Source organism: Tetrao urogallus, assembly GCF_951394365.1.
Source record: "Tetrao urogallus genome assembly, chromosome: 6".
Classification (NCBI taxonomy): Eukaryota; Metazoa; Chordata; class Aves; order Galliformes; family Phasianidae; genus Tetrao; species Tetrao urogallus.
The window spans coordinates 14,860,739-14,885,002 of record NC_136819.1 but is presented as its reverse complement, the minus strand read 5'-3'; the positions used below and the strand labels follow the sequence as shown (position 1 = coordinate 14,885,002).

Here is a 24,264-nt window from a genome sequence, read left to right as displayed (position 1 = left end):
AGTGACATTCAAAGATTCTGAGACTGTTTTCCATGCTTCTACTTTCAAATTGCACAAAGAAATACAATAGTTTGTCTACTCATATACAATGGTAGTTTTGCTGAAATACAGATGCGAAGAAAGAAGCCATGAACAGATCATACATTTCTACTTTTTTTTTAGATCAACAGCAATACCTTAAATTTTTACAGCTTCATTTATTCTCTAGGCACAAAATCTTTCCTCCTGTGCTTCTGTTTGTCCTTTGAAATAGTCATGGGAATGTAGAAGCAGTAATGAGTGCAATTTGCAGTGGGAGTACATTAGGGCTCTGTTCTCTGCTACAGCAGTAGACTGCACAAGTTAAAAAGTCATTTGTTAAGATTTTACAGATATATAACCATGTTCTATGGTGTGATAAAAGCCCCAAGTGGACACGAGATAATATACTGCTTTGGTGCTCAATAACTAGATTGAAGAGAAGATGCTCATTAGAAATACCAGCAAGCACAACCTTAGAAAAGAAATATAACTCATTAAACCCAGAAGTCTTCCATCAATCACAAGCAGTTGAATATCTCACAGCAATAACTGACCACTGCAGGACAAGGAGCAGGACTTTCTTTTAATTTCTGCTATAAACAGGTTGCTTGGTTAAACCTAAACACTTCAGCAAATAAATTGTTCAAAAAGCAAACCCTCCACTGGAAAAGCAATTTTTCCACTCTACCCAACAGTAGTAAATCCTGTACTGCATAGAGTTATTCTGTAAGAACAAGTTTTTGAACAGAGGGAGAGAAAGGGAAAAAAGCAGCATTATTTCCTCAGAATACAGCCAAACAGGGCACAGATGATATCAAAGGTGTTTCAGCGCTGTATTGTAGGACATTCTCTACCTGCACATACTCAGTTTAGCATAAGAAAGTGAAAAGATCCAAATGCTCAATGAGAAAAGGGGATATATTCTTGAATACAGGATGCACTAACAGCAAACTGCAGGAAATTCTTCCTCTAGCTAAATCCCTGGCTTGGCAAGTAAAAATAAGTGGCATTGAGGAAAGGGACAACACAGGAAGTGATTCTATGATTCTTCAGTCATCTGAAGCAAGGAGTTGATAGCTGCATTCTTGTTCCCTCTCTGAGCTTCTAGCACTGAGCGGATTACTTCTCTGTCCATGTTGGGAAACATGTCCTGGATAGATTTCAGGTCCTCTTCATTACACAGGTGCTGAGGATTGACTGCAGGAGGTGGTATTGCCACAGGTACCATGTCAGGATTACAGACTGCAGGCATTCCTGCATGCAGGAAAAAAAAAAAACACATGAGAGAAAAGTTAACGAACGAGCATGAAGAGGGAAGCGTTCCATGCCTTACCACTAACCCACCTACTTCAGAGATAGCAAAGATTGCTGCAACCAAAAGCACTTTCCTAGACCTGGTTCTCTGCCCAAGTTAGGTTTCAGAAGCAGTAAGCAATATGGCCATAGGTACAGCTCAGAATTAAGATACAACCCATATCAACCTGGCTTTCATGTAAGTCATCAGATACTAAGTGTATTTTAGGCCCAATTGTATTTATATTGTGATAAACTGCTTTTTAAACCAAAAATATATGTAACCAAGAAGTAGACCTTCAAAAAGTGTGATCTTCATCACATTAAAAGGAAATCACGTCCATGAAAGGACTCAACTACATAAATGAATCTCAAGCAAATGGTCTTTCTTGGTTCAAGTGCCTTCCAGATCCTCCTGCAGAGCCCCAGAGTAGCAAAGTACAATTCCCATTAAGCTCACAAGGGTGCACATTACTTTTCCAAGTACCTCTGCTTCAGTACAAAATCATTTGATATTTTTAATGAACCTTTTGCATTGCTGTGCATAATTAAAGCACTGTCAGATTAGAAAGTTTTAGAACACGAGTTCTTAAATTACTCTTAAACAGAATTAGTAGACAAAAACTCCTTCACATCATTTGACTTTTATTATTAGCTTGGCCTACACCTGTTGCTGAAAAACTACCATTTGTTTTTGAAGAACTAAAACCACATATAGAACATTCAGAGGCTGTTACCTCTTCTGAAAATAGCCTGTTTCACTACAAGCCATTCCCCGATTATCTTAGTCTCCCATGTTTATACATTATTTTTTTCATTTTTGCTGTACTGTTTCTAACACAGGGCATGGAGAACTGCCTGCATCACGATGCAACTGTGCCAGCGCTTCACACAGCAGCTCAGTAAAGTCATTCATTCCCTTTCAGATGTTTTATCCACTTTTCAGTACACTATTCACCTGATGTTTTCAAAGAGCAGTCCATCATACATCCGTACGCGAAGCAATGACCAAAGCACCACCAAATATGTATTTTATCTTTACATGTAATACCTGGTTTAACAGTTACCTAGGAATATCACATTGTGTCCCACTCAGTGATATCAGATAGTTCCACAACTTGTGCAGACTTACAAAACTGCAAAGAGCTTTTGAAGTGACAAACTATCTTCACTTGATTACTTTCTTATATGATGGACTCCACTAAAAACCTGTTTCGTGAGGTGATCACACACTTATTTTCATTTGTTCAGCAGATCTTCAAAATAGCTACTAAAAAAAAGATGACATTTTTATGATTTCATAGAAAAGACTCCTTTACAAATGACAACATAAGAACTGCAGCTAAGGTGAGAACATCATCCTTACCCACATGTCCCTAAGACGCCTACAGTTCCTGAGGTACGAGCTTCTCCTACAGAACCACATTGTTTATGCTTTCTAACTTGTACAATTCTTTCAACCTTAAAAGTGATGTACTAAAATTGATACTCATGGTTGGATCACCAAAACCCACCTTAATTTATATCAAACTCTAGTTGACAATGCCCTCTAATTGAATACAATCTGACTGCACTGCAACTGTTGTTTTACTTAACATTCTTTGGTACTTCTTCCCTTCAACTTGGACTTCAGTCCTACTCAATTTCATGCTGGAGTGCATTACTGAATTGTAAGTGTCTGAATGCTTATCAGTCTTCTCCAATCTTAAAATTCTCCTCTTCTTCAGCTTTATTAGAAGCAAAAAAGGAACCTAGGAGCTCTAAGTCTAGGTAGCACAGGCTGCACCTATTTAAAAACGTTCACACTGGTATCTAAATAAAAGCCTCTTCTCAACATAATTTTGTTACCCACACACTCAAACTATCTCTGCCAGCCGTACCACACTCCCTCACAAGGACATCTACAGCCCGTCCACAACCACCTAAACCTGGGCTCTGGAGCTTCTTAAGCCATTTGGATCATGTCCCCCTCAGAGTCTGCTCAGCACTATCAGATTCTTCGACCTTCTGTCAAATCAGATTATGGTTGTGCCCCAGAAGTAAACCACAAAGTAATCCTCACCAATGCTGCAAATACAACTCCTTACACAATAACCACATCCAGCAGCAGCATTTCACATTGCTTCTTCTGAGCTTCAACACACTTCAACTCCTTCTCACACTTCCTCAAACACTGCAGACATTTACAAAATATACATAACTTTGAAACCATGCAAGTTTGAAGGCGTAAGTGAAAGAACAGAGCAAGACAAGTTATGCTTCACTTTGAAGTTTCCTAACTTTCTTTAATAAGTTATCAGCACCATGAGACTATCCAGCTACCAGCTTAGCTATTTAAGATCTGTCTGTAAAAAAAGACCAGTTTAAAACATGCAGACAAACGAAGCATCAGGCTCACTTCCGAAGTGTCACAGCATCCTATAGCGTACCAGTAAGCCTGCCTCTGCAAAAAAATGATGGTGACAATTTCCTTATTGCTTACATCAAAATGATAATTATGAGGCCAGATATCCGTACAGGCAACCTAAGCACTTTCAATGTAAATATCTGATTTTAGAGAGGAGATATTTCTTGCCAGTGTTGCTCTCCCCACATTCAGACTATACTAGAGGAAGTCAGTATCAGTGATATTTAATAAGCATTTCCAGAATAAATGTTTATTTTTCATGAAAGTCAACATCACCAGTTTCAAGAGTACATTTTTCTTGGCTTTGTTGTTGTGCCCCCCAGACCAAAAGTATCTATTATTTCTGATTTACAAAATAGCAAGCATAACTTAAGATTTAAGCATAAATTTACACCCTATGTATTTTAACATATATATATATATATATATATGGGATGTATGACATACATGTGTGTAACAGTTGTGAGCAGAGTAGCTGTAATAAACCTCAGCTTTTTCTTTGTTGAGTAAAAAGCTGCTTACATATTAAGCAGCTCCTTTCACTAACAGGTGAAGACTGAAACTAAACCACATAAGCATCCTCTAAGTATAATGGAACACTCCTGTGTTGCTCTCAGATTAATAGGTGATAATAGGTGTCACACATCAGAAGAACGGAGCACTGTTTTCTAATTCAGTGAGATGGCAATGGCAAACATGCTGGCATAAGCAATGGCATTCCAGTAAGTGAAGCAAGTACAACAGCAGTCAGTTGCTAAAAGCAGCAAGGAAGCACCAACAAAGCCTTGAGTGTAAACATTTTCCAGCTGCACACAAGGCATTACCACACTTATTTTACTGTTCAGTCAAGCACCCTACATTTATTAACTCATTACTCTTCTGTCTTATGTACAGGGATGATCCTTCCAAAATTAACTCATGAGCCTCTTCAGCACAAGTTCTTTAAAAGAAAGACAAACATCAGTATCACTTTTTTTTATCTTAAGACTCAAGTTCTGTATTCCAGTAGGTCCTATTGACACTTGCCTCAGAAAGAGTCAGTTCTAGAAGTACAGATGCCACCACCTTTTTCTTTAATGTTGATTTTTAACCTGCCAAGCAGCTAGGTGACATGAAGAACATGAACCTCCAGAAGTTTTACAGCTCCATTGCTCTGATGAAACTAAATACACTGTGGCACACCTCTCTTGCATTTACAGCGTGTTTCTGAGATTCAGAGCATCAAGGAGTAACTTTTTATCTCATTATGTATAAATCTAGAATTTTCTGAACATACTTGATTGAACACCAATGCTTATATTGAAGGTAAGGATGTCACAATATCTTTGCACAGTTCAAAACTCAAATGTGCCACATTAAATTAAGCTTGAATTGAAGAAAAATGGTTTTCGTAACTGAACTCACCCTTAGAATCATGTCAGATACTTAACTTCACATGAATCTAAAATGGTCTGTGTAAGATGCAAAATAAGTGATGAAGTAAGTGTTACCTTTTACAAAAAAAGGCTAATTTAAGAAGTAACAGAAGGTAGGTGACAGGCTGTCTTGTCAGAATATCATTGCAGAGCTGAGTTCTTCACTTCAAAGTTCACAATCATGACATTACCTCATTCTCCCCAAATCTTGCAGTAGAACAACTGCAAGATTAAAGTTCGTCTTCCAAGAAACCAGTGCTGCCAGCAAAAACAGCTCACTGACACAGAACAGTTTCAGAAGAAAATCAGCATCACATTTGACCAACCCATCACCAATTACTTTCTTACATACTGAAGTTGAGCAGAAGATTGAGAAATCTCCCACAGATTAGAAGGACTTCAGCAATTTCAAGAGATGCTTTATTTTATTGTGACATCCGAGTGGAAATACCTTGTGATACAGTCTGCTGTAATGTAAATAAAGCTGTCTATATGAATTCATGCATAGACTTGAATCAGTGACAATGGGAGTGAATAGAGAGCTTGGAAACTTACCCAGAGCAAAGTATTCAAGCCCTAAAGATAGGTGGAAATGAAGGGGCAAGGGAAAAGGAATAAGATATGGGAAAGAAACATTAATCTACATTTAAAAGAAAATGAAACATTTAGTTTCTAAAGGTGAAAGTTGGATAAACTGAGGTAACTGCACAAAAACTACACTACCTAATAGCAAAAATGAAATGCTGCTAGGATTCAGTCTCACAGCTATTTTTGTTCCAGCACTCAGAAAAAGCCTTCTAGATGTGCTGTTTTTATTCAAATAATAAGAAAAGCTTCCAAAATAAGCAACTAGGCATTTATAGCAAGGATTATATTTTATAGCCCAGAAAGGACAACAAACATCCATACTGTTCTGAATAAACCACAACTTTCATAAACTAACCCAACATACCCCATATGGAGACCTAAAGGAGTAACATACACATACATACAAGTTTGCCTCTAAGGAAACTAATATTCCTCTCGGAATGAGTCTTGGAAATTTTTATTTTATTTTTGAACCTACTTGCCATAAAGGTGTTGTTGAATCAAGTGCAAATGCACTTTATCCAGTGACAACTTAGCTGTAAAGAAATACAGCTTCACTGAACTACCTGTGCTGAACTACTGCCTTCCATATCCTTCTCGAAGACCAGCTTTCATTGGCAACCTACGTATCACACTACTTATTCAACAGCACTAAACTGGCTGAGGTTTAGAAGACACAAGTGAAAGGATACAAGTAAAGCCAAGTTTTAGAAGAACTTCTGACACAGAAGTTCAGTATTCTCAAACCCAATTTATGTGACCATAGTTTGTAGCAATTAGCATTATCATCATGATTCTTTAATTTTTAAAACCTTCAAAGCAATTTCACGCAGTGCAATGCTGTATGAGCAATATCAGTTGCTTTGACCTTAATTAGGAGGTGAGTTATGTATGCCCAGTTTTTAAACAGAATTTTGTTATCCACAAAAAAAACAAAACAAAACTCTTTGGCCCTTCGAGACACAGCTAAATTTAACTTATTATCATCTCACTGTACAGCTCAGTTATTTTGGACAGTTCCCACAAATAACTGTGAACTGGATTGGATAAGCATATTCCAGTCCACCTACTGAACCTATTTTCCACCTTGACAACACTTAAATTCCATCTTGTCCAACAGCAAAATCTTGTCCCTTACATAGGCAATAAAGGAATCAGTGCTGCTCTTCCAGTTTCCTCAAAAACCTAATAGGACTTTACCATCCACACTCATTTAAGTGGACAGGTAGAAGGAAAACTGAAAGTGAAGAGATGGAACAAGATAAACATACTCCTGTGGAACACACTGCTGCCTTTCTTTAAGCTACATAATCATGCCTCAAACAGTAGAAGTATTCTGGAGTCACTTGCAAAGAGACTTCACCATCCTTCCAATTGTTTTGAGTGGGTCATTAGATTAGTGAATAGGCAAAGGCTTCAAAACTCACAGTGCTTTGAGAAATTTCCACAGTGCCCACAAATTCTGTGAAAGTAAACACGTGGCAGAGTAATATTCAAAAACTCATCAAAAATTGTGAAAAATACAAACAGGTGAAGGGTGGGTTATAATAAACTAGTTTAGCATTTAGAAATTAGCAAAGTACATTCAAATTTTCTTGGAACAAAAAAGTTTAAATGGAACGGTGGGACTCCACAACATCTTAAAAATAAAAGTTCTATCATCAGGAAGAACTTTTAATAAAGAAGATTATTGTAGCAGTACGTAGAACAAACATGCACATCTTCACAGAAGGGAGACAAACCAATAAAACCAACATATAAATACTCATATGATAAAACGTCAGGCATTACAGTCACATGCACCAAAACACCAGTTGTTTGTCCACCTGTCCAAACTAATGTTTTTTTTTTTAAAGTATTTCTGAAAATATACTCAAGGTCAACACAAAACTTACAGAACACCAAGATATTAATCTCAAGATACACCACTGTACTTGTTTTTCTAACTCTACTACTGAAGATCTACTTTCAGTTTTACCTGATCAGTCAGATGTCTGCTTTCAGTTACTGAATTTATCTCATTTTATCTCATTATATATCTCAATATCTCAATATCATCTCATTATATTTCTTACTGAAATTAACCTCTGCTTCATTTTCACTGTTTGCAGTCTCACTAGCACAGCACGAATATCACTGTTTTGATATGTTCAAGAAATTCTACAGCTTTTTTTTGTTAAACATCTAACCACCTATTTAACTATTTAACCAGCTATTTAACCCCACACAAGATACTAAATCTGAGGTTTACTAACTGCTTCAGTGTATCAGGACGTGATGAATCCAGAAGTAAAAAGGCATACCTAACACAAGAACAGAAAAGCCACAGAAGCTTACCACAATGGAACGATACTTCAGAATATACACAATAGTTTAGACTAGTTTGCTGGCAAAGCAAGCAAGACTTCAATCCTGAGAATGAAGCTCTAGAGATAAAAGCACTTTGAATGAAGCATTCTATAAATTTCCATCAAGGAGTTCAGTATGTAACCAAACTTTCCTATGCTTTGCTTTAACTCTAAAAATGAAGCAGGAGGCAAATTTTCTTAAGTTAAGTATCCAGACTTCTATTGCAAAATCTGCTTTTTCAGCAAATGAAATTTAAATTCAATCAAGAATTGAGCCTAAGAGAAAAATATATTGTGCCAGTCCTCAGTATGGCAACTGTGTCCCATACACTCTATCGCTCATTCATACAAATATATGCAAAGAAACCCAAAATACATCAGTGAGATTATTTTCCATGAAGTGCACTATCTTGCTGAATTCATGTTCAAACTAGAGCTTTTAAGAGCTGAAAGTAAAATAGAAAAAACAAAAAACCAAACTTTACTTACCAATTATTGAAGAGCAAACACATGGTTACTTACATACCTGAAGCTTTTCACTTTTGACGGTAAAACTACAAAACCTAACTTAACACATCCACCTGTACAAGTCCAAAATTTATTTTGCACAGACCAAGGCAACTGACAACTGCTTTCTTTTAGCTTTTTCTATATAGTTCTATTGATTTATCTCAGAGCTCCCTAATACTTTCCATTAACAATATTAATCAGTTCATGTGCTGTGCAGCAAGTTTCCAACAGAGCATCTTCAAGGTCCACAAGAAAGATAATCCCTTTGTAGTCAATTTTAGTTAGAGCTCTGACCACACAAATCTGATGTGCTTTTCTGAAGTCTGCTCACCTAGGTTGCCACCATCTTCACAGCACACAACATCTGACAAACTATACTCCAGTATATTTAGTTATTTAATGACTTGACATTAGTCTAGATTTCAAATAAAAGTAGACTTCATGCTACTTGTTCTGACTTTATAGCCATTTTAATCCAAGCTTATGTATCTCACTCAAACTCAGAAGTCAAAGACTGAAATTAGGTCTACATTTAACTCATTTTCTCTTCTTTGGTATCGTGGAAAAAACAGTCAAGGATGAAATCACTTGTAAGTTCCCTTCACATTCCATAAATGAAGAGAAACTTGGTAGATATCTCTGCACCACCCCTTTACTTGGCAGCTTTAGTCTTCAATGAAAGACAACATACCTGCTATAGGCACATATCCCACACCTTGCTGGTATACAGTGGGCATCAGAACCACTGGCTGGGGCTGCATCATCATGGCAGCTGGCAAAGACTAGACACAAAGCACAACAGATTAAAACAATTCAAGAAATGTCAATTAAAACAATGCTTGCAAGAAGTCACCACACTGTAATACAGAAAATCTGCACTGCATGCCCAATAAGACCTATGCAATTTGTATTAAGCAGAATTTTTGGCAAGCTAATTGAAATACTACTCTTTGAAATGACAATTGAGTGTAAACCAGAATAAGCACATCATGCTAATTATCCTTCCCCATCAGCTTGACACAGCTGGCCACTGAAGTTCTGCTATTGAAACAAATTGTTTTAAAACCTGGCTTTCTAAGTTTTCATACTTTATTCTTGGGAAAATGAATACATTCACATCCACCCAAAGTGAAAAGCTAAAGCAAACCTGAATTTTATTAAGAGTAGAGATTAGTCCAAATCAAAAATACAAAGATAATAGACTAGAGAATAGTCCAGAAGCTACTAAATAGACCAAAGTCAGCAGTTCAAAATAACAAGCACTAAATAAAAATGGAAATAAGAATTCAAGTCATCAGAGCATTCAAACTTTCCAAAAAGACCAAAGAGAAGAGCTGCCATTACTTTTACTTTTAAATTGACATGACCTTCTAAATATGCAGTGGAACCGTTGTTTGTTGTTGTTTTAATCAAATTAGAAATCAAAACAGATTATTTGATTGAGGATTAGCCAAATCATTATTCATTTACTGCCTCACCAAGAAGGATTTACTAACTTAACATTTTTGGCTGCTATTTGCAAAATAAAGCACAAATATTTTAAATGCTCACACACACAATAGTAAGATACAATGGAAATACTCCTGCTTTAACCTAAAATATCTCCTTTCATTACCTCTCATTCTCACCCTAAACTTGACTTACCGTGTATGACATCACCAGGTTAATCATTCCTTCTTTGTCGTCACCCTGCCTTCCACTCAGGCTGTACCATTCGTCCTCCACATTTCCTTGTTTTAGAGATTCAGGAATCGTAATGTGTGTCCAAGCAATGCGATCATCCATTGAAAAGGCGCGCTAGAGGAGAAACAAAAAAAGTCTCCATTTTACCTTACTGCAATCTACCTGTACACATGAAGAGTCACAGCGTACAGACTGCCAGGAAATCACCTCTCAGCCTTCTTTTATCTAGGCTGAACAAATCAAGTGACCTCAGCCACTCCTCCTAAGTCTTGCCCTCTAGACTCTTTACTATCTCTGTTGCTCTCCTTCACGTGCTCTCTAACACACCACAGTCCTATGCCCTCCCGATAGTGTGGCACCCAGAACTGCACACAGTGCTGGAGGTGAGGCCACACAGCTCAATGGTCCAGCCCTTCCCCTCACCCAGCTGGCAGCGCAGGGCCTGGTGCACCCGAAGTACAGATGTACAGATGCCTCTTTTGGCTGCCAGGGCACACTGCTGGCTCACATTCAACTTGTTGTCACCAAGAACCCCCAGATCCTTTTCCTGCAGGCCTGCTCCCAAGTCTCTCGTCCCCTCATCCATACGTGTATCCAGAGCTTCCCCATCCCAGGTGGGAAATCTGACACTGCTCTTACTTCTTTATGTGGTTGGAAATTGTCCAGCCCTCTAGTCTGTCACAGTTTGACTGCCCTCTCTAGACATGAGGGAGTCAATAGCTTCCCCTTACTTCATATATTTGCAAGCTTTCTTAATATGCATTTGGCTCCTGTGTCAAGATTACTTATAAAAACATTAAAGAGAACTGACCCCAAAACAGAGTCCTGTGGAATCCCACTAGTGACAGATCTGTCAGCCCAATCTATTCGCTATAACTCTTTGAGCCTGACTTGTCAGCTAGCTCTTCACCCACTGTATTATGCACTTGTCTAGCTGTATGCACCTGAGAAGGATACTGTGAGAAACAGTACTGAAAGCTTTTTTTGTTGCATAAACATTAAAAAATAATGACAGAAAATATTTCAGTTTTTTTTTTTTGTTCATTCTATGCCATATTTCCAGACTCCACCTGATTAAACAACCAGAACGCAGGAGGTCCTATCCATAAGGCAGAAAGTATTTAAACAGGGGTATATCCATAGATAGCAATCACTCACGAGCAGTCACACTACTAAGAATCAGTTTACATTTTAAATATAACTCCAGTAATTCAGGAGTAGCAATAAGCATTGATGTGCCTCCCATCATGCAGTAATGAAACTTCAACCAATTATCACCGAACAGCATTCAAAAGCCTCATTTGTGTAACAAGTACACAGCTACTGCAGTGTCGAGTTAAACTCACTCAGTAAGAGGGGCAGCAAAGAAGGGCAAGTCACAGACATTTGCCTCAGTTGTAGCCTCTTGCTATGCCTGAGAACACAAGTTTGTTCTAAGTCAAAGTCAACATCCCAAAACGGAACAGTTAACATGTAGGCACATAATCCCTGCTGCCAATAACAACATCAAGTAGAATAACACATCAGAATTTGTGACAGTGCTACTCCTATAAGCAATGTTTGCAGAGCAGGTTACTTAACTGAGCTGTTAATCAGATGTACTTAATCTGAGAAACTGAAATTCATAACCTGTGAACAGTTTATCAGTTCTGCACGTTAAGTAAAACGTACCTAAGTGGACATGTGGGGACTTGCCACTAAATTCAGGCATAGATAAAGTTATGTTTCTGCAAATTATTCCCAGTGAATTACACATTCTATACAGGATTGGTTTATTCTCAGTATTTCTGGGCTTGCAGTTAACCTCTTCCTGCATTAGAACAACGAAGAATTCCTGGGCTAACCCAGCAATGTAAAAACATGCTATTTTTAATAGGGACAGTACAGAATATAAGGCTGCAGCACATCTTGATAATAAAGAAGGGCTTCGATGCCACTCAAACATTTCTGCTTCTCTTTATTTGCAAGGAGCTCTGCTAATGCTCTGGTACCCCTTGTGAGGTAACAAGCTCTAGCATTCTTGGGCTGACATTCTTGGAGCTGAGCAAAGCTTCATATATTGCTGATCTTGAGAATCTGAGAAGTTAGTATTATCTCCCAGAGAGTGCAGCTAAGAAGCAGCCTTTGCTAACTCAACTCTACCTTGCAGGATTCTACCTAAACCTTAGTCCAAATAAGGGATGAGGAAATGAAAGCAGTATCAACATTCTGACCTCATCAAATATCTCTAGGTAAAAAGAGTCCACACCCGGAGGAACAGTGCACTGAATCACTTTGTTCCAGCGAGGGTTCTTGGCTCCATTATGTGCTGTGGGGGTTTCATACACAGCATACCCCAGCCGTATCCGGCAGTAGGGATCCATGCGGGTCATTCCATAGTTCTTTGCCAATTTTGCCTGGAAAAAATAAAGAAATGAAAGCCCTTTAAGTGTGTAATACGTACAATAACTTGTGGTTATGATTAGATCACAAAGAATTAGTCATCAAACAGATATATTAGCTTGAGGTAGAGCAAAAATTTCGTAAGAACAGCATTCAGATTAGACACAGAGAAGGCTGGAAATGCCTGGAAAAACCTGACAAGATTCTCTCTTTAAAGAGTCTTCTACAGAAGACACACATCTGCACCAAAGCTAAAATAATAAAACCAGCAGAAGCATGATTAGGAAATCGCATTATGTTCAATTTTTGCCTTGATTTCTGCCCTCCAATGAAACTCAGCATTATAAGTAGCCTATCCTCTTTTACTGAAATATTTAGGATGAAATAACTTAGTTTCAAGAATATCACACAATGTTTGCAGTAAAAAGAATTCAATTAGAGTAAAATCCAGTTATTCATACTTTTCAGATATAAGAGCGTGCATTTGATGTCACATAATGAGGTGGGCAGTGTAAGCACAGTGGTACTGGAAGGACAGATACAGCACGTAATCTGAAGTTACCCAACATACTTTCACTATAACATCAGGGGAACAGAAAAAAAACAAGTTTGTGACAGTCCTAAAGAAAACACTGAGTACTGCTGCACAGCTATGCCAAGTAGAAAACAGGTTCATATGACTTACAGCTGTGACCTGTAAGAAATGACATAGAATTCTTTTTACATTTAAGAAAAGAAAAATGGTGCCTTTGATGCCTCTCACCTGCAGGAGATACAAGGAGTTCAAACTGTTGAGACTTGCAACAGACTTAAGCACAGCAGCTGCAGCTCTGGCCTGGAAAGTCCTTTAATCCTTCAAGACATACACTGGTTCGACAATTACGTATCTGAACTGGTGAGAATTATCTTACACCGTTTCTTGTAAATGTGGGCTTTGCAAATTAAAGTATCTCCCAACATTTTATTAGTAGCAGAAATAGCACACAGTGCTCTGTGTCCTTTATCAACAGGCATTTAAATACAAAGGACTTAACTAGATCTCTGCATTCCACAGTTTCACTATGCCACAGTAAGCCTCTTATCCAAGTACCACATGCCTCCATATGCAGCCAAGATTCCAGCAGCACTCCTGCTCAGACTGGAGAACAGCTTTTCTGAGAAGGATCTGGTGGACATCAAGTTAGATATAATTTGGCAACTGACCCCTGCAGCACACACAGCTGATTCCTAGGCTGCAACAGGAACTTAGCCAGCAGTTTCAGGAAGTCAGTGCTGGCAAGACCCACATTTGGAGTACTTTTCTGTGCAATTCTGGGCTGCCCAGCATAAGACATGGACATACTGAAACTAGTTCAGTAAAGGGCCACTGAAATTATTAAGAGTTTCACAAAACCACAGAATGGCTGAATTTGGGTGGGACTTCCAGAGAGCCAGTGCTACCACCTCCTCAAAGCAGGGTCAAATGCTCAGTGCTGTGGTCAAGCAAGTTCTGAACATTTTGAAGGATGGAGGCTCCACAACCTCTCCAGGCAGCCTGTTTAACTATCTGACAATTCCCACAGTAAAAAGTTTGGTTTTTATAATTTTTTTATTGCAATATGAGCTCCTCGCACCTCTTGTGGTCTTTTCAGTCACCAGAGATAACTAATCTCTAGAAATACTCTGTGGAATTAATTACATACTGATAAGACTCCTGCCCAAGCCTGATCTTCTAGGTGTCCCCAGCTTCCTCAGCCTTTCCTTAGAAGTCCAATGTCCTTAATCCTTGATCAGGGGACTCTTCTTGGACTAAATCCCTAGAGGTTCCCTTAACCTCAGCTTACAGTTCTGTACCAAGTAGTTACACACAGCCATGGCATGAAGAACAGCCATCAAACATCGCTCTTGAAGATAGTACATATGTAGTTTTTATCATTTTTCTTTTGTCTTCACAACCTCCAAAATGTAAGTTAGCACTCAACACAATAAACATGAGTACACCTGCACAAACAGGAATCATCTGAACGTTTCTGTACACAGAAAGCGAGACGTAACAGCTCCTTGAATATCTCATTGCCTGAGCTCTTACTTAATGAGTTTCTATACATGATAGGATCAAAATACCATGAGGAAAATAAAACACTTTCAGCTGTCAAAACAAATAAAGATGAACAACTTACTAACATACAAATGGCTAGAAACTAGAGAGCTAACAGTAACACAGCATGTCATCTAATATACACGTTGTTTCCTTGTAGGCCTAAGGTTCAACCCAAATATCTATACCCAACTATGAGAAAAAAGTCACTGAAGCCTCTACCACTACAAAGAACAGTAACATTCTTCTGCTATTCAAAGTTGCAAGAGATCCATACCATAGTGTCTCTGAACAAAGACTGGGCAATTGGTTAGAAATAGAGAAAAGTTTGCAGCTGCATTCAACAAACCTTAGATGTAACAAGCATTGAAAAAGCATTGCCTCCAGTCTTCAGAGTATAAGGAATATAGGTTGTGAAGGAATAAACTCACCAGCAAAAGACACAGGAAAAAAAGATCAGTACCTCTTTTCCTGAGAGATCCTATAGTTCTCCCCCTGGCAAAGGGCCTCACCTCACCATTAAAGCTTTAACCATAGAACACCTGGCTAGTCACTAAATACATCTTTAGTGTGTTTTTAGAAAAATACTTCTAAATACATGAGATGTTAACATGAAGAACACCTATTTTGCTGATGCAGATAAACAGAACTGTGCTGAAATCTTACACACCATGAAGGCAATAATTTAGTATTGCCAAGAGGTCGATTTAGGGGTAACAAAGGGAAAGAGCAAGCAGAAGTTAAAAAGCTAGGACTATGTACTTGAAGAAAGCCTGCAGAAAGCACCAGAAAAAGTAGCAAAATGCATTAAAGGAGAAGTGGCTCAGTACAACCACTTAAGGAGAAATATGTAAGCTAAGTGCAGTTCCTTGTAACAGTCTCAAAATCGCAGATGTTTCCCAGTATTCAGAGCTTCTACAGGAATTCTTCTGTATCAGCACCTTCTTCTGTGATAGCAAGGTTTATAGGAAATTGCTGCCCCATGCATGTCACAGTTAAAAAACAGAACCAGAAAAAATACTGACGTACAAGAAAATTAAGCAACAAAAACTTCGAAAACTACTCGCTCCCTAAAAACCAAGCAGTTGAGTAAAAAATTCCACACAAAGTCTTTTGTGTCCACTGATGAAAAATGACCAAAGTTCATGTCGGTACAATTTATACCTGTACTACAGTAATGCTCAGTCTGCCTACTGTACTCATTGGTCCTCCATACTGCAGCTGCTGAGCTGCCTGGGCATCCAGTTGGATTTGCTGTTGCTGCTGGGTTGGGGTAATACGAAGAAAGTCTTGAGGAAGCTCACCAACATACACCTGGAAAAAAAAAAAAAGAAAAAACTTTAGATTTAGATCTCCCACTTCCATAATGAACAATGGAAAGGAACAGAAAACCCAAGAACCTCAGCAAAGACATTCAGCATTTTACTCTAGCTCTGACAGCATCAGCAAGTAAATAATGACAGAACTGCCAGACTCACTTTCTAAAATACTAAAATCCAACACAAGCCTCTGTGAAAAATAACAATGTGGACACACAAAGCCAAGGCTGTTCTACAACTGAACATTCAAGTAATCCATACAAACATCAGATCTACCAAGTTCCACATCCCATTTCCATGTGACATCCGATGCTGCCCAGCTCCTCCACTTATTCACCACTCACCCAATCATTCCTGTCACAGTACGTAGCACCCTGCTTTCAAGAAAAAAGTGCACTGAAGTAGAGGCTGCAAGGTCTAATACGCTGCCATTACCATTAATAAAAGCTATTGCTCAATTGAAGTTGCCAGTATTTTGACACACTTGCAGCAGAGGTTAAAGCAAACTTGAAAGCTGCATAAATAAAACACATGGTACTTGGTAGCATTTGGAAGTGTCACTTTCAAAATTAATCCTCAAGACAAACCATAACGACAAACCTTTCAGGAGAACTAGGATGTCCTATTGCCTTTTCAGTTTTAAACACAACCTGCAAATAACCTGGTCAAGTTTGGGATCAGATACTACCATACTCGACCCAACGGAGGGATTCCAACTTCAGATAATCACAAATTAAGAAATGAGGAAAAAATTAAAATAGAAAAATTTGAAAGCATCTCTCACACAGTAGGGGAGAAGAAGAATTAAGCTCATCTCTACTGCCTATAGAGCTGCTTCCATATTTAATAACAACACGTCTAACGTATGAAGACAAAAGACACTGCATTTCTTACATTACTGTCTCAGACAAGATTACTTAACAGTGTCTCCAGCAAACGCATGCCTACAGAACAACATCTGCAGGAAGAAAAGGCCCCTAGGACACTGCTTTTGAAGATTAGACAGCACTTGCACGCCAAGATTGCATCCTTGAGATAGCAACAGTCATACAAAATGCAATTTGGCAAGAGATGCATTTGGCTGTGTTCAAGAGCCTCAGGGATCCTGGCAGCAGGAGGTATCACATACCAGAGAGGAGGTGTATCAAAGCCAAAGAAGTGCTGGCTGCCTGCTGCTGGGAGAGATGGGAAAGAGACGCAGTTCTGCTTGTAAGAGTCTTAAAATTTCACACTGAAAAAGTAATTTTACAGAAGGGAAACATTTTAATGCGTCCCCTAAAGATGGTTAACTGACAATATCTATATAAAGACCTGAAAGTGAATGCTTTAATGGTGACAATTAGACTACTGTTCTATTGAAACATCGAGCTCCTTTTTCACACAGCAACACTTCTCTTTGCAGGCATTCATCATGCACTGCCACAATGCTGAAAATACATTTCTCAAGAGTGTGACCAGAGAACATGCGCCCTGAATATTATTTTTTCACAACCATTTAAATTTCACAATCAGGTTCCTCATAATAGCTTGCTTCCTGAAGGAAATAGCTTTTAATTTATTTGTATAGTTATTACATGCATCATATACAGAAAACTAATCAGTTATTTAGTAATGCTTCTATGCTGTGAACAATTAGTAGTTTTAAAGTAGAACCGTCCATTTAGGAAAGATCTGCACTGGCCCTAGAATTAACAAAGCAAAGGAATTTGCAACACAGCTGGCTCCTTTCAACCCTTGACAACCTCCAGAAAGTTTGAAATTCAGAACTTTTAGCATCTAAGAGTACATATCATAAAGATTTCACATAGTCAGAAGTGAGAGCTGCAACTCTAAATCACATCCCCATACGTGCAAACTCCCTCTGCCAGCTCATCAGAAATCAGGGTAGCATACAGCATTTGGTACAACCATCTTAATGCTGGAAACCTTCACTCATTCATTCATCACGGTTAGAAGTGAAAAAAATTCATCCTTTTTTTATTATTAAGTCATTCAAATACTGGTCCAACATAAAAAAAAAATATAAACCAGCCACTGAGATCCAAAAGAGACAAATCCAAGAAGGATTTTTAGTCAATGCACTATCTCACACAAAGCTATATTTTTACACTGGAATTGCAGAACAGATATTCTAAGAAACTGCCAGCAGCAAGCATAACTAAATTCTCAAAAGATACCAGTAGTAAGCCCCTCAAAAGTAAGGCACAGGAGAGGCACTCACTCCCAACTTCAGTGTTCAGCTGTGTATGAGATCTGGCATAAGAGTCGTGGTGATGTATTCAGTAAGCAGCTAGCAGAGAATCTCACTGAGGAAAGAACATTAATCGAAAGTCCTTAAGCTGATTATCAGTTGATTCCATAGAGATGGAGGCAAATCAGCACTGTGCAAACTTTGTAAAGGAAACAGACTAAATTCTCCCTTCAAAGCATTCAAAAACAGTTCAGCAATTGCCATCTCCAAATCTCAATCAAATACGAACTCAAACAAATACAAACAGTTTTAAAGCCAGGAGAACAGGGGCAATGAGCTGGAATCCCACTCAGCACCCACTTCACACAGCATTCCCTCTACTACCATAACAGTCCCGGAAGGTGTCGAAATTCAACTCCACCCAGCCATTAACAGCACCATAAACATTTCATCTAACATGCGAATTTAACAGACGCATTTTTCAAGCCAGACAATTGTAACAATGTCACCATAAAACTTAATTCTTCAGGCAGATGATGAGCAGGCATTCACAACAATAGGTCCGCCTCATAATCACTTCTTAATAAGCTTTACTGATGGCACTGCAAATCAAGAATATGAATTATCTAGAAACATAATTTCTGTCTGCTAGAAACATCTCATACCTCATTTTAAGGTGCTGTAGAGCAAAAGTGCAGTAGGTGAAACAAACCACTCACAATCAAGTTATTTCTTCAAACCAATGGCTCTGCAGGGCTAATTCAGGCTGGACTGTCTTAGTCTCATCCTCCTGTTACCTCTCACCCTCACCTACCATGCATCACTAAGTGGCAACTATAAAGGAAGCTGAACAAAAGAAAACAAAACAAGGGTTGAAGGTAAAGGAGAGGAATGTGTCATCAGGAGCTTTACATGGCTCGCTGAGCAATTAGGTGATTACTACATTACCTTCATCAGGGAGGGAAAAAAAGCATCACCAAGAACAAGCAAAAATGCCCTCATGTCTAAGGATTCCAAACTGGCAAATAGATCCAAAACTAATTCTCAGAGAAATCTCACACTACAGAGCTAAAAAACACCCAGCTACTAAAATAAGTTCTACTTACTTAACCCTTAGATGCTTCCACTGTTTTTTTTTTTTTAAAAAAAAAACTAATAAGAGAATTTCGTGCTATTATTATATGGCTTATACTTTGAAAAATTGGGACCATGAGATGCATCCAAAAGAGCTAAAGAAGCTAGATATCATTTTCCAAGGCAGCTCTCTCATCTTTGAAAGCTCACGGATAACAGAAGTAGTCCTCAAAAATTGGAAAAAGACAGTTAAGTGTCACATTCATCTTTGCAAACCTGTAAGGAGAGAAGGGACGACTGTTTGCCTTGATTTTCAAACGAGGCTTTCAGAAAGTTCCCACCACATCTTGGTATCCAAGGTTGGTCACTGCAATCCTAATGGGGATGGAGGAAAACTGGATTACTGAGCTCAGAAACTGAAGTTGAGCTGCCAGTGACACTGCAGGTTGGCTAACCGGCACGTTTCTCAGAAGTCTGTATGAGACCTAACGTGTGTGCCTGATACATGGAATGAATAGAGGCTTGTTTGAGAACATGGCCAACAACCAGAGCTGGAAGAATACACTGATGGGAGCCCCATGAGATTCAGTAACAAGTACGAAGTCCTGCACTTTGGACAGAAAATTCCCCAGCATCTGTACAGCCTAGAGAACACCTGGCAGAACAGCAAGGGGAAGCCTGCTGGAATGCAAGCTATGGTCTAGCAGCATACTATACCATAGACTCAAAAGCCAGTAGACTGAAGAGAGTCATTATTTCCCTTTTCTTGCAATACTTAAGGCAACATATTGGAATAATGCATCTAGTTTGGGGCCCAGCAGTACACAAAAGATGATCAAAAGCTCAGCAGAGATGCACCAAGGTGGCCCATGAGAAGGGCTGCAGCACAAGGTCTGTGAAGAGAAGCTGTGGATTCACCTAAAGCAGAGGAATTTCAGGATGTACTTCACACAGACTTTCCAGTGACTATGAGAAGGTTGTTCAGAAAATAGACCAAGTTCTCTTTTGAGATGCAAGGCAGGAATAAACTTAAATCGTTCAACTGAAATGGGAGGATTCACATGAAACAACAAAAAAAAAAAATCACATGGAGATTATAAAAATGGTTTTTGCCAGTTTTGAAGATCCTGCTGGACCAAGTTCTGAGCAACCTAGCCTGACCTCAACACTGACCATGCTTTTAGGAAAGGTTGGTTTACACGGCCTACTGACATCACTTCTAGCCTCAGCAATTCTTATTCTGTACAACTTGTATTACTGCACGACATCTCCACTTCAACTTCTCTAGAACTGTAGTCAAAGACTCTATTCAGGCTTCTCAATTTAGAGATAAGCAAAGGAAAGAACTACATTTAATAAGCTTTAAAGATTAATAATAAGCTTTAATAATAAGGCAAAATAAAAAGGCTAGCAAATCGCAAGCTATCAGGCATTTATTAACTCACTCTCATGATTCTTTTTGCTAGAAATTTATCACCAACCTTGCTTTCATATATGTATCTGTAAGCACTCTGTGAGTACAGTCATTACTGAGTATTTTCCCCTTCCCAGACACACCTACCAAACTTAGTCCCAACAGAATATTTTGTCACAAGCCGTTGCCCCTGGATTTTCCCAGTACATCGATACTTCAGATCTACAAAATATATTCCATAGTGAAAAAGCACAGCCATTAATAAAAACACTGGTTTTAGGGAAGAAGAAACTATGACAAGTCTACACTATTTTAGTAAGGAGGTGAATATTTTGTAATTTGAGGGCTAATAATCATATTAAAAAATGAGTTACATAACAAAGATAGAATGAATGAACATCTTAAATTCAAGCCATGTTTACAGAGGTCCTGAGCCACATTTCAAGACAAAACTTAAAATCAGAGATGACAATATTTATGCAGTTAAATGACAGTATTAAAACAGGAAAAGAACCAAGCATTCATTCAGGCTGTCCAATGGAAGAGTTCAGAGCAAAACAGAAATGAATAGGGAAGCCAAAGGAGCAGAAACCTAAGTAGTCCTAGTTTGGCACTCAATCTAATTTCGGAAGACCTGACATAGTTGTCAGCACAGTGAATAATGACAGACATCCATTCTGGGCATGCTAGGCTAGCTGAAGGATCACCAACACGCAGCGCTTGGGGTCTCAAACTCAAGACTTAATCTGAAGCCTGACCAGACTGTTTAGTGATACCTATCACTTAAAAAAAGGTAACCCTTCAGCAGCCCTTCTGTATTCAGCTGCAGCATGGATTTCAAAAGCTGTACCGTTCTTACAATATCACAAAATACAAAAACACACTAATTCCCTATCATCCTAAAGGCAACCCAGGAAATCTACATTCTAGCAGCATATTTACCATCAGCAAACAGAATTCCAGCTCTGTTTCGTCTGAAAAACTCGAGGGCAATCAGCACTCTACTCACCAAATAAACAGCATCAAACTAGAAAGCATGGTTACAAGAAAAAGATTGGCAGCAGTATAGAGCATACACTGCTTTCTTAGCTGCATGAAACAGTCTTGAACGTTCGCTTGCCTGTTCAGAGACAGAAATGTTCTGCAGCACTGAAGGGAAAAGGTTTCCCAGTCTTTTAGCACCATTTAGTGGCTATCCATTTGTAATGCAACTATACATAGAGAAAGAAATACAACTCTATCTTCTGCTCTTCAGAGAATTAAGGAAGCCAGTATGTACTGTATCAGCATTCTCACCTGTGAATGACAGCTTCTCAATGCTGCGTAATAATTCACTTGAAATTACCCCAGTCTCTAAAATGCTGAGACAAAGAAAGAAAGAAAGCACACACAATGCTGGGAGCATATAAGAAAGAAAGAAAAAGCCAAAGACAACTCCAAAAAAGTTCTTGCTAAAATCTCAGCTCAACCCAACAGGACTACATCAAGCTGAAACAAGTCAAGATTAAATGTAATACACTAAATACCAACAAGATATTTAGCACAAGTAAAACTTTCCTCAAAAAGAAATGCCATTCCATTTTGTGGAGGTATTGCTACCAACACAACATTGTCTCAGCAAATCAGGACTGCAACCAGGCCTGCTGTCCAGCTTTATCCAATCCAGCTGGTTACCATTTCCTTCCCCTCCTCCCACATTGATTCCCTACGAGTTCCCCAACCTTTACCAAACATCAACCAAGGCCTGACTGGAAGTTATTTTAAAACAAACTGTTTTGTCAGATACTTATTAGTAAAAACCGTTACATATTAAAAGAACAGCATTTGGGTGCAATCACACCATCATTCTCAAACAACAAGCCTATGGGGACGACTGACGAATTCCAAAGACAAAGAATAGCAGCTGTCCATCAGTAATAGTGTCAAAGAGAAAATAAAAACCTTAATTCACTGTTTTGACTTCAGTTCTCCACCGAAAACTTATTCCAAGAATACAACAATCATAAAAAATAATTGTAAAAGGAATCAATTCTTAACGATCTTCCAAATATGGCACTTCAAGGAATTAAACTGATAGCCAAATAGCATTACTAGCATAAGATAATTACAGAGATTCAGCTTTTCAAGATTAGTAATTTAATAATCCCATCTTCCGGTCTCTCAGAGAGACTGCACAGACAGCAGCCGCAAAGAACCTAACACAAGTGTTTCTAAGAAATAAAACACCGGAGTACATAATAATTAGGGGAAGAAAAAGACTTAATCTGCTGAGCAATAAGTACTTTCAGCTATTGCTCAGTTCTTCCAGCCAGCAATAGCACCGGGCATTAGGGAGGTTTATCCCACAGCGTACCTCGGCACTGAAAGCTTCCCAGCTCACCCTCAACGCAAAGCCTCACAGGACTGTTAAACCGGACTGCTCGGTTTCCAGCCCCGCGGCCGCACCGTACCTCAGCACGTCCCATGCGCAGCTTCCAGGGACAGCTGTCTGAAGCCGCCCGCTCCAACCACGACCACAGGAAGCTCTACGCTACTCTGAGGAGAAATGCGTCAGGCTTCGGTTTGGTTCACGCCGCTCTGCGGATGGCGGGCGGCACGAGAGCCCGCGGCAGGCTCGCACGCAGAGGAGGGCCGCTCGGCCGTCCGTCCGCGGGGCTCTCTGCCGGGCGGGGACCCGAGAGCACAGGCAGCCTCGGCCCACGGTGCCGCGGCGGACGCGTTCGCTCTCCTCTCTCCCGCGGACGGCGAGCAGGGGAGGAGAGGAGAAAGGCGGACCGCCCGGGAGGCGCGGCAGCCGGCAGCACGCGGGATGGAAGGGTCCGCGCCGGGCCGCGGCCGCCCAACCAACGACCGCGAGAGGAGTCTCTTCCGGCGCCCCGAGTGCGAACGCGGCGGCCCGGCCGGCGGCACTCACCGGGCCCCGCTGGGTGCTGACGGTGGTCGCCATGGCGCCTCCCTCGGGCCGAGCTTCCGCCCCGCCGGGCCGCCCCGCTGCTCCCGTTAACCGCTCCACCGCCCGCCGCCGACCGTCACGCAGCGCCAGGTCAGCGTCAGCTGACGCCGGCCCCGCCCCCGCCCTCGCCGCCGCGCAGGCCTGCGGCGACGCGCTCCCCGCCCCTTCTGGCGGTTTCCAAAGCCGTGCGCGACCACGCGCGTGCGCCGACGGGCCAGAAGCCCTGTTGCTGCTTGGGGGGCGCGGTGCTTCCCGTCTGCGCACGCGCCGGCCGACCAGCGAGGGGAGAGGCGTCAGAGCGGTACTAGTCTCGCGCGTGCGCACTTGCGCTCTGCGGGCTCCGCAGCGCGGCACCGCGCGGGGAGCCGCTAGGGGGCGCTGCGGCGCTGGGAACGAGGCTTCGGGGCCGCCATCTTGCGGGCGGTGACGCCGTGCCCTGGGGCCGCGGTGTGAGCAGCGGGGTGGGCCGTGGGCAAGGCCTGGGATAGGAGCCCCCATTGAGAATGCTGGGAAGAGGGCTGGGCGGGCTGCACTCGTGCTGGCGGTGAAGCGTCTTGCGGTGTGAGCTCCAAGCAGCGTCTCTGCCGGG

General features: G+C 40.3%; 1 protein-coding gene across 1 annotated transcript; it reads right to left on the bottom strand.

The window, feature by feature from the left end:
• Positions 1–1,060: 1,060 nt before the first annotated feature.
• TOLLIP (toll interacting protein) lies at positions 1,061–23,669 on the bottom strand (the record flags this gene model as incomplete). Its single annotated transcript, XM_079537250.1, has 6 exons — positions 1,061–1,275; positions 9,274–9,364; positions 10,227–10,379; positions 12,479–12,661; positions 15,889–16,038; positions 23,637–23,669. 6 exons carry the CDS (start codon positions 23,667–23,669, stop codon positions 1,061–1,063), a joined length of 825 nt encoding a protein of 274 aa, XP_079393376.1.
• Between the last annotated feature and the right edge of the window lie 595 nt (positions 23,670–24,264).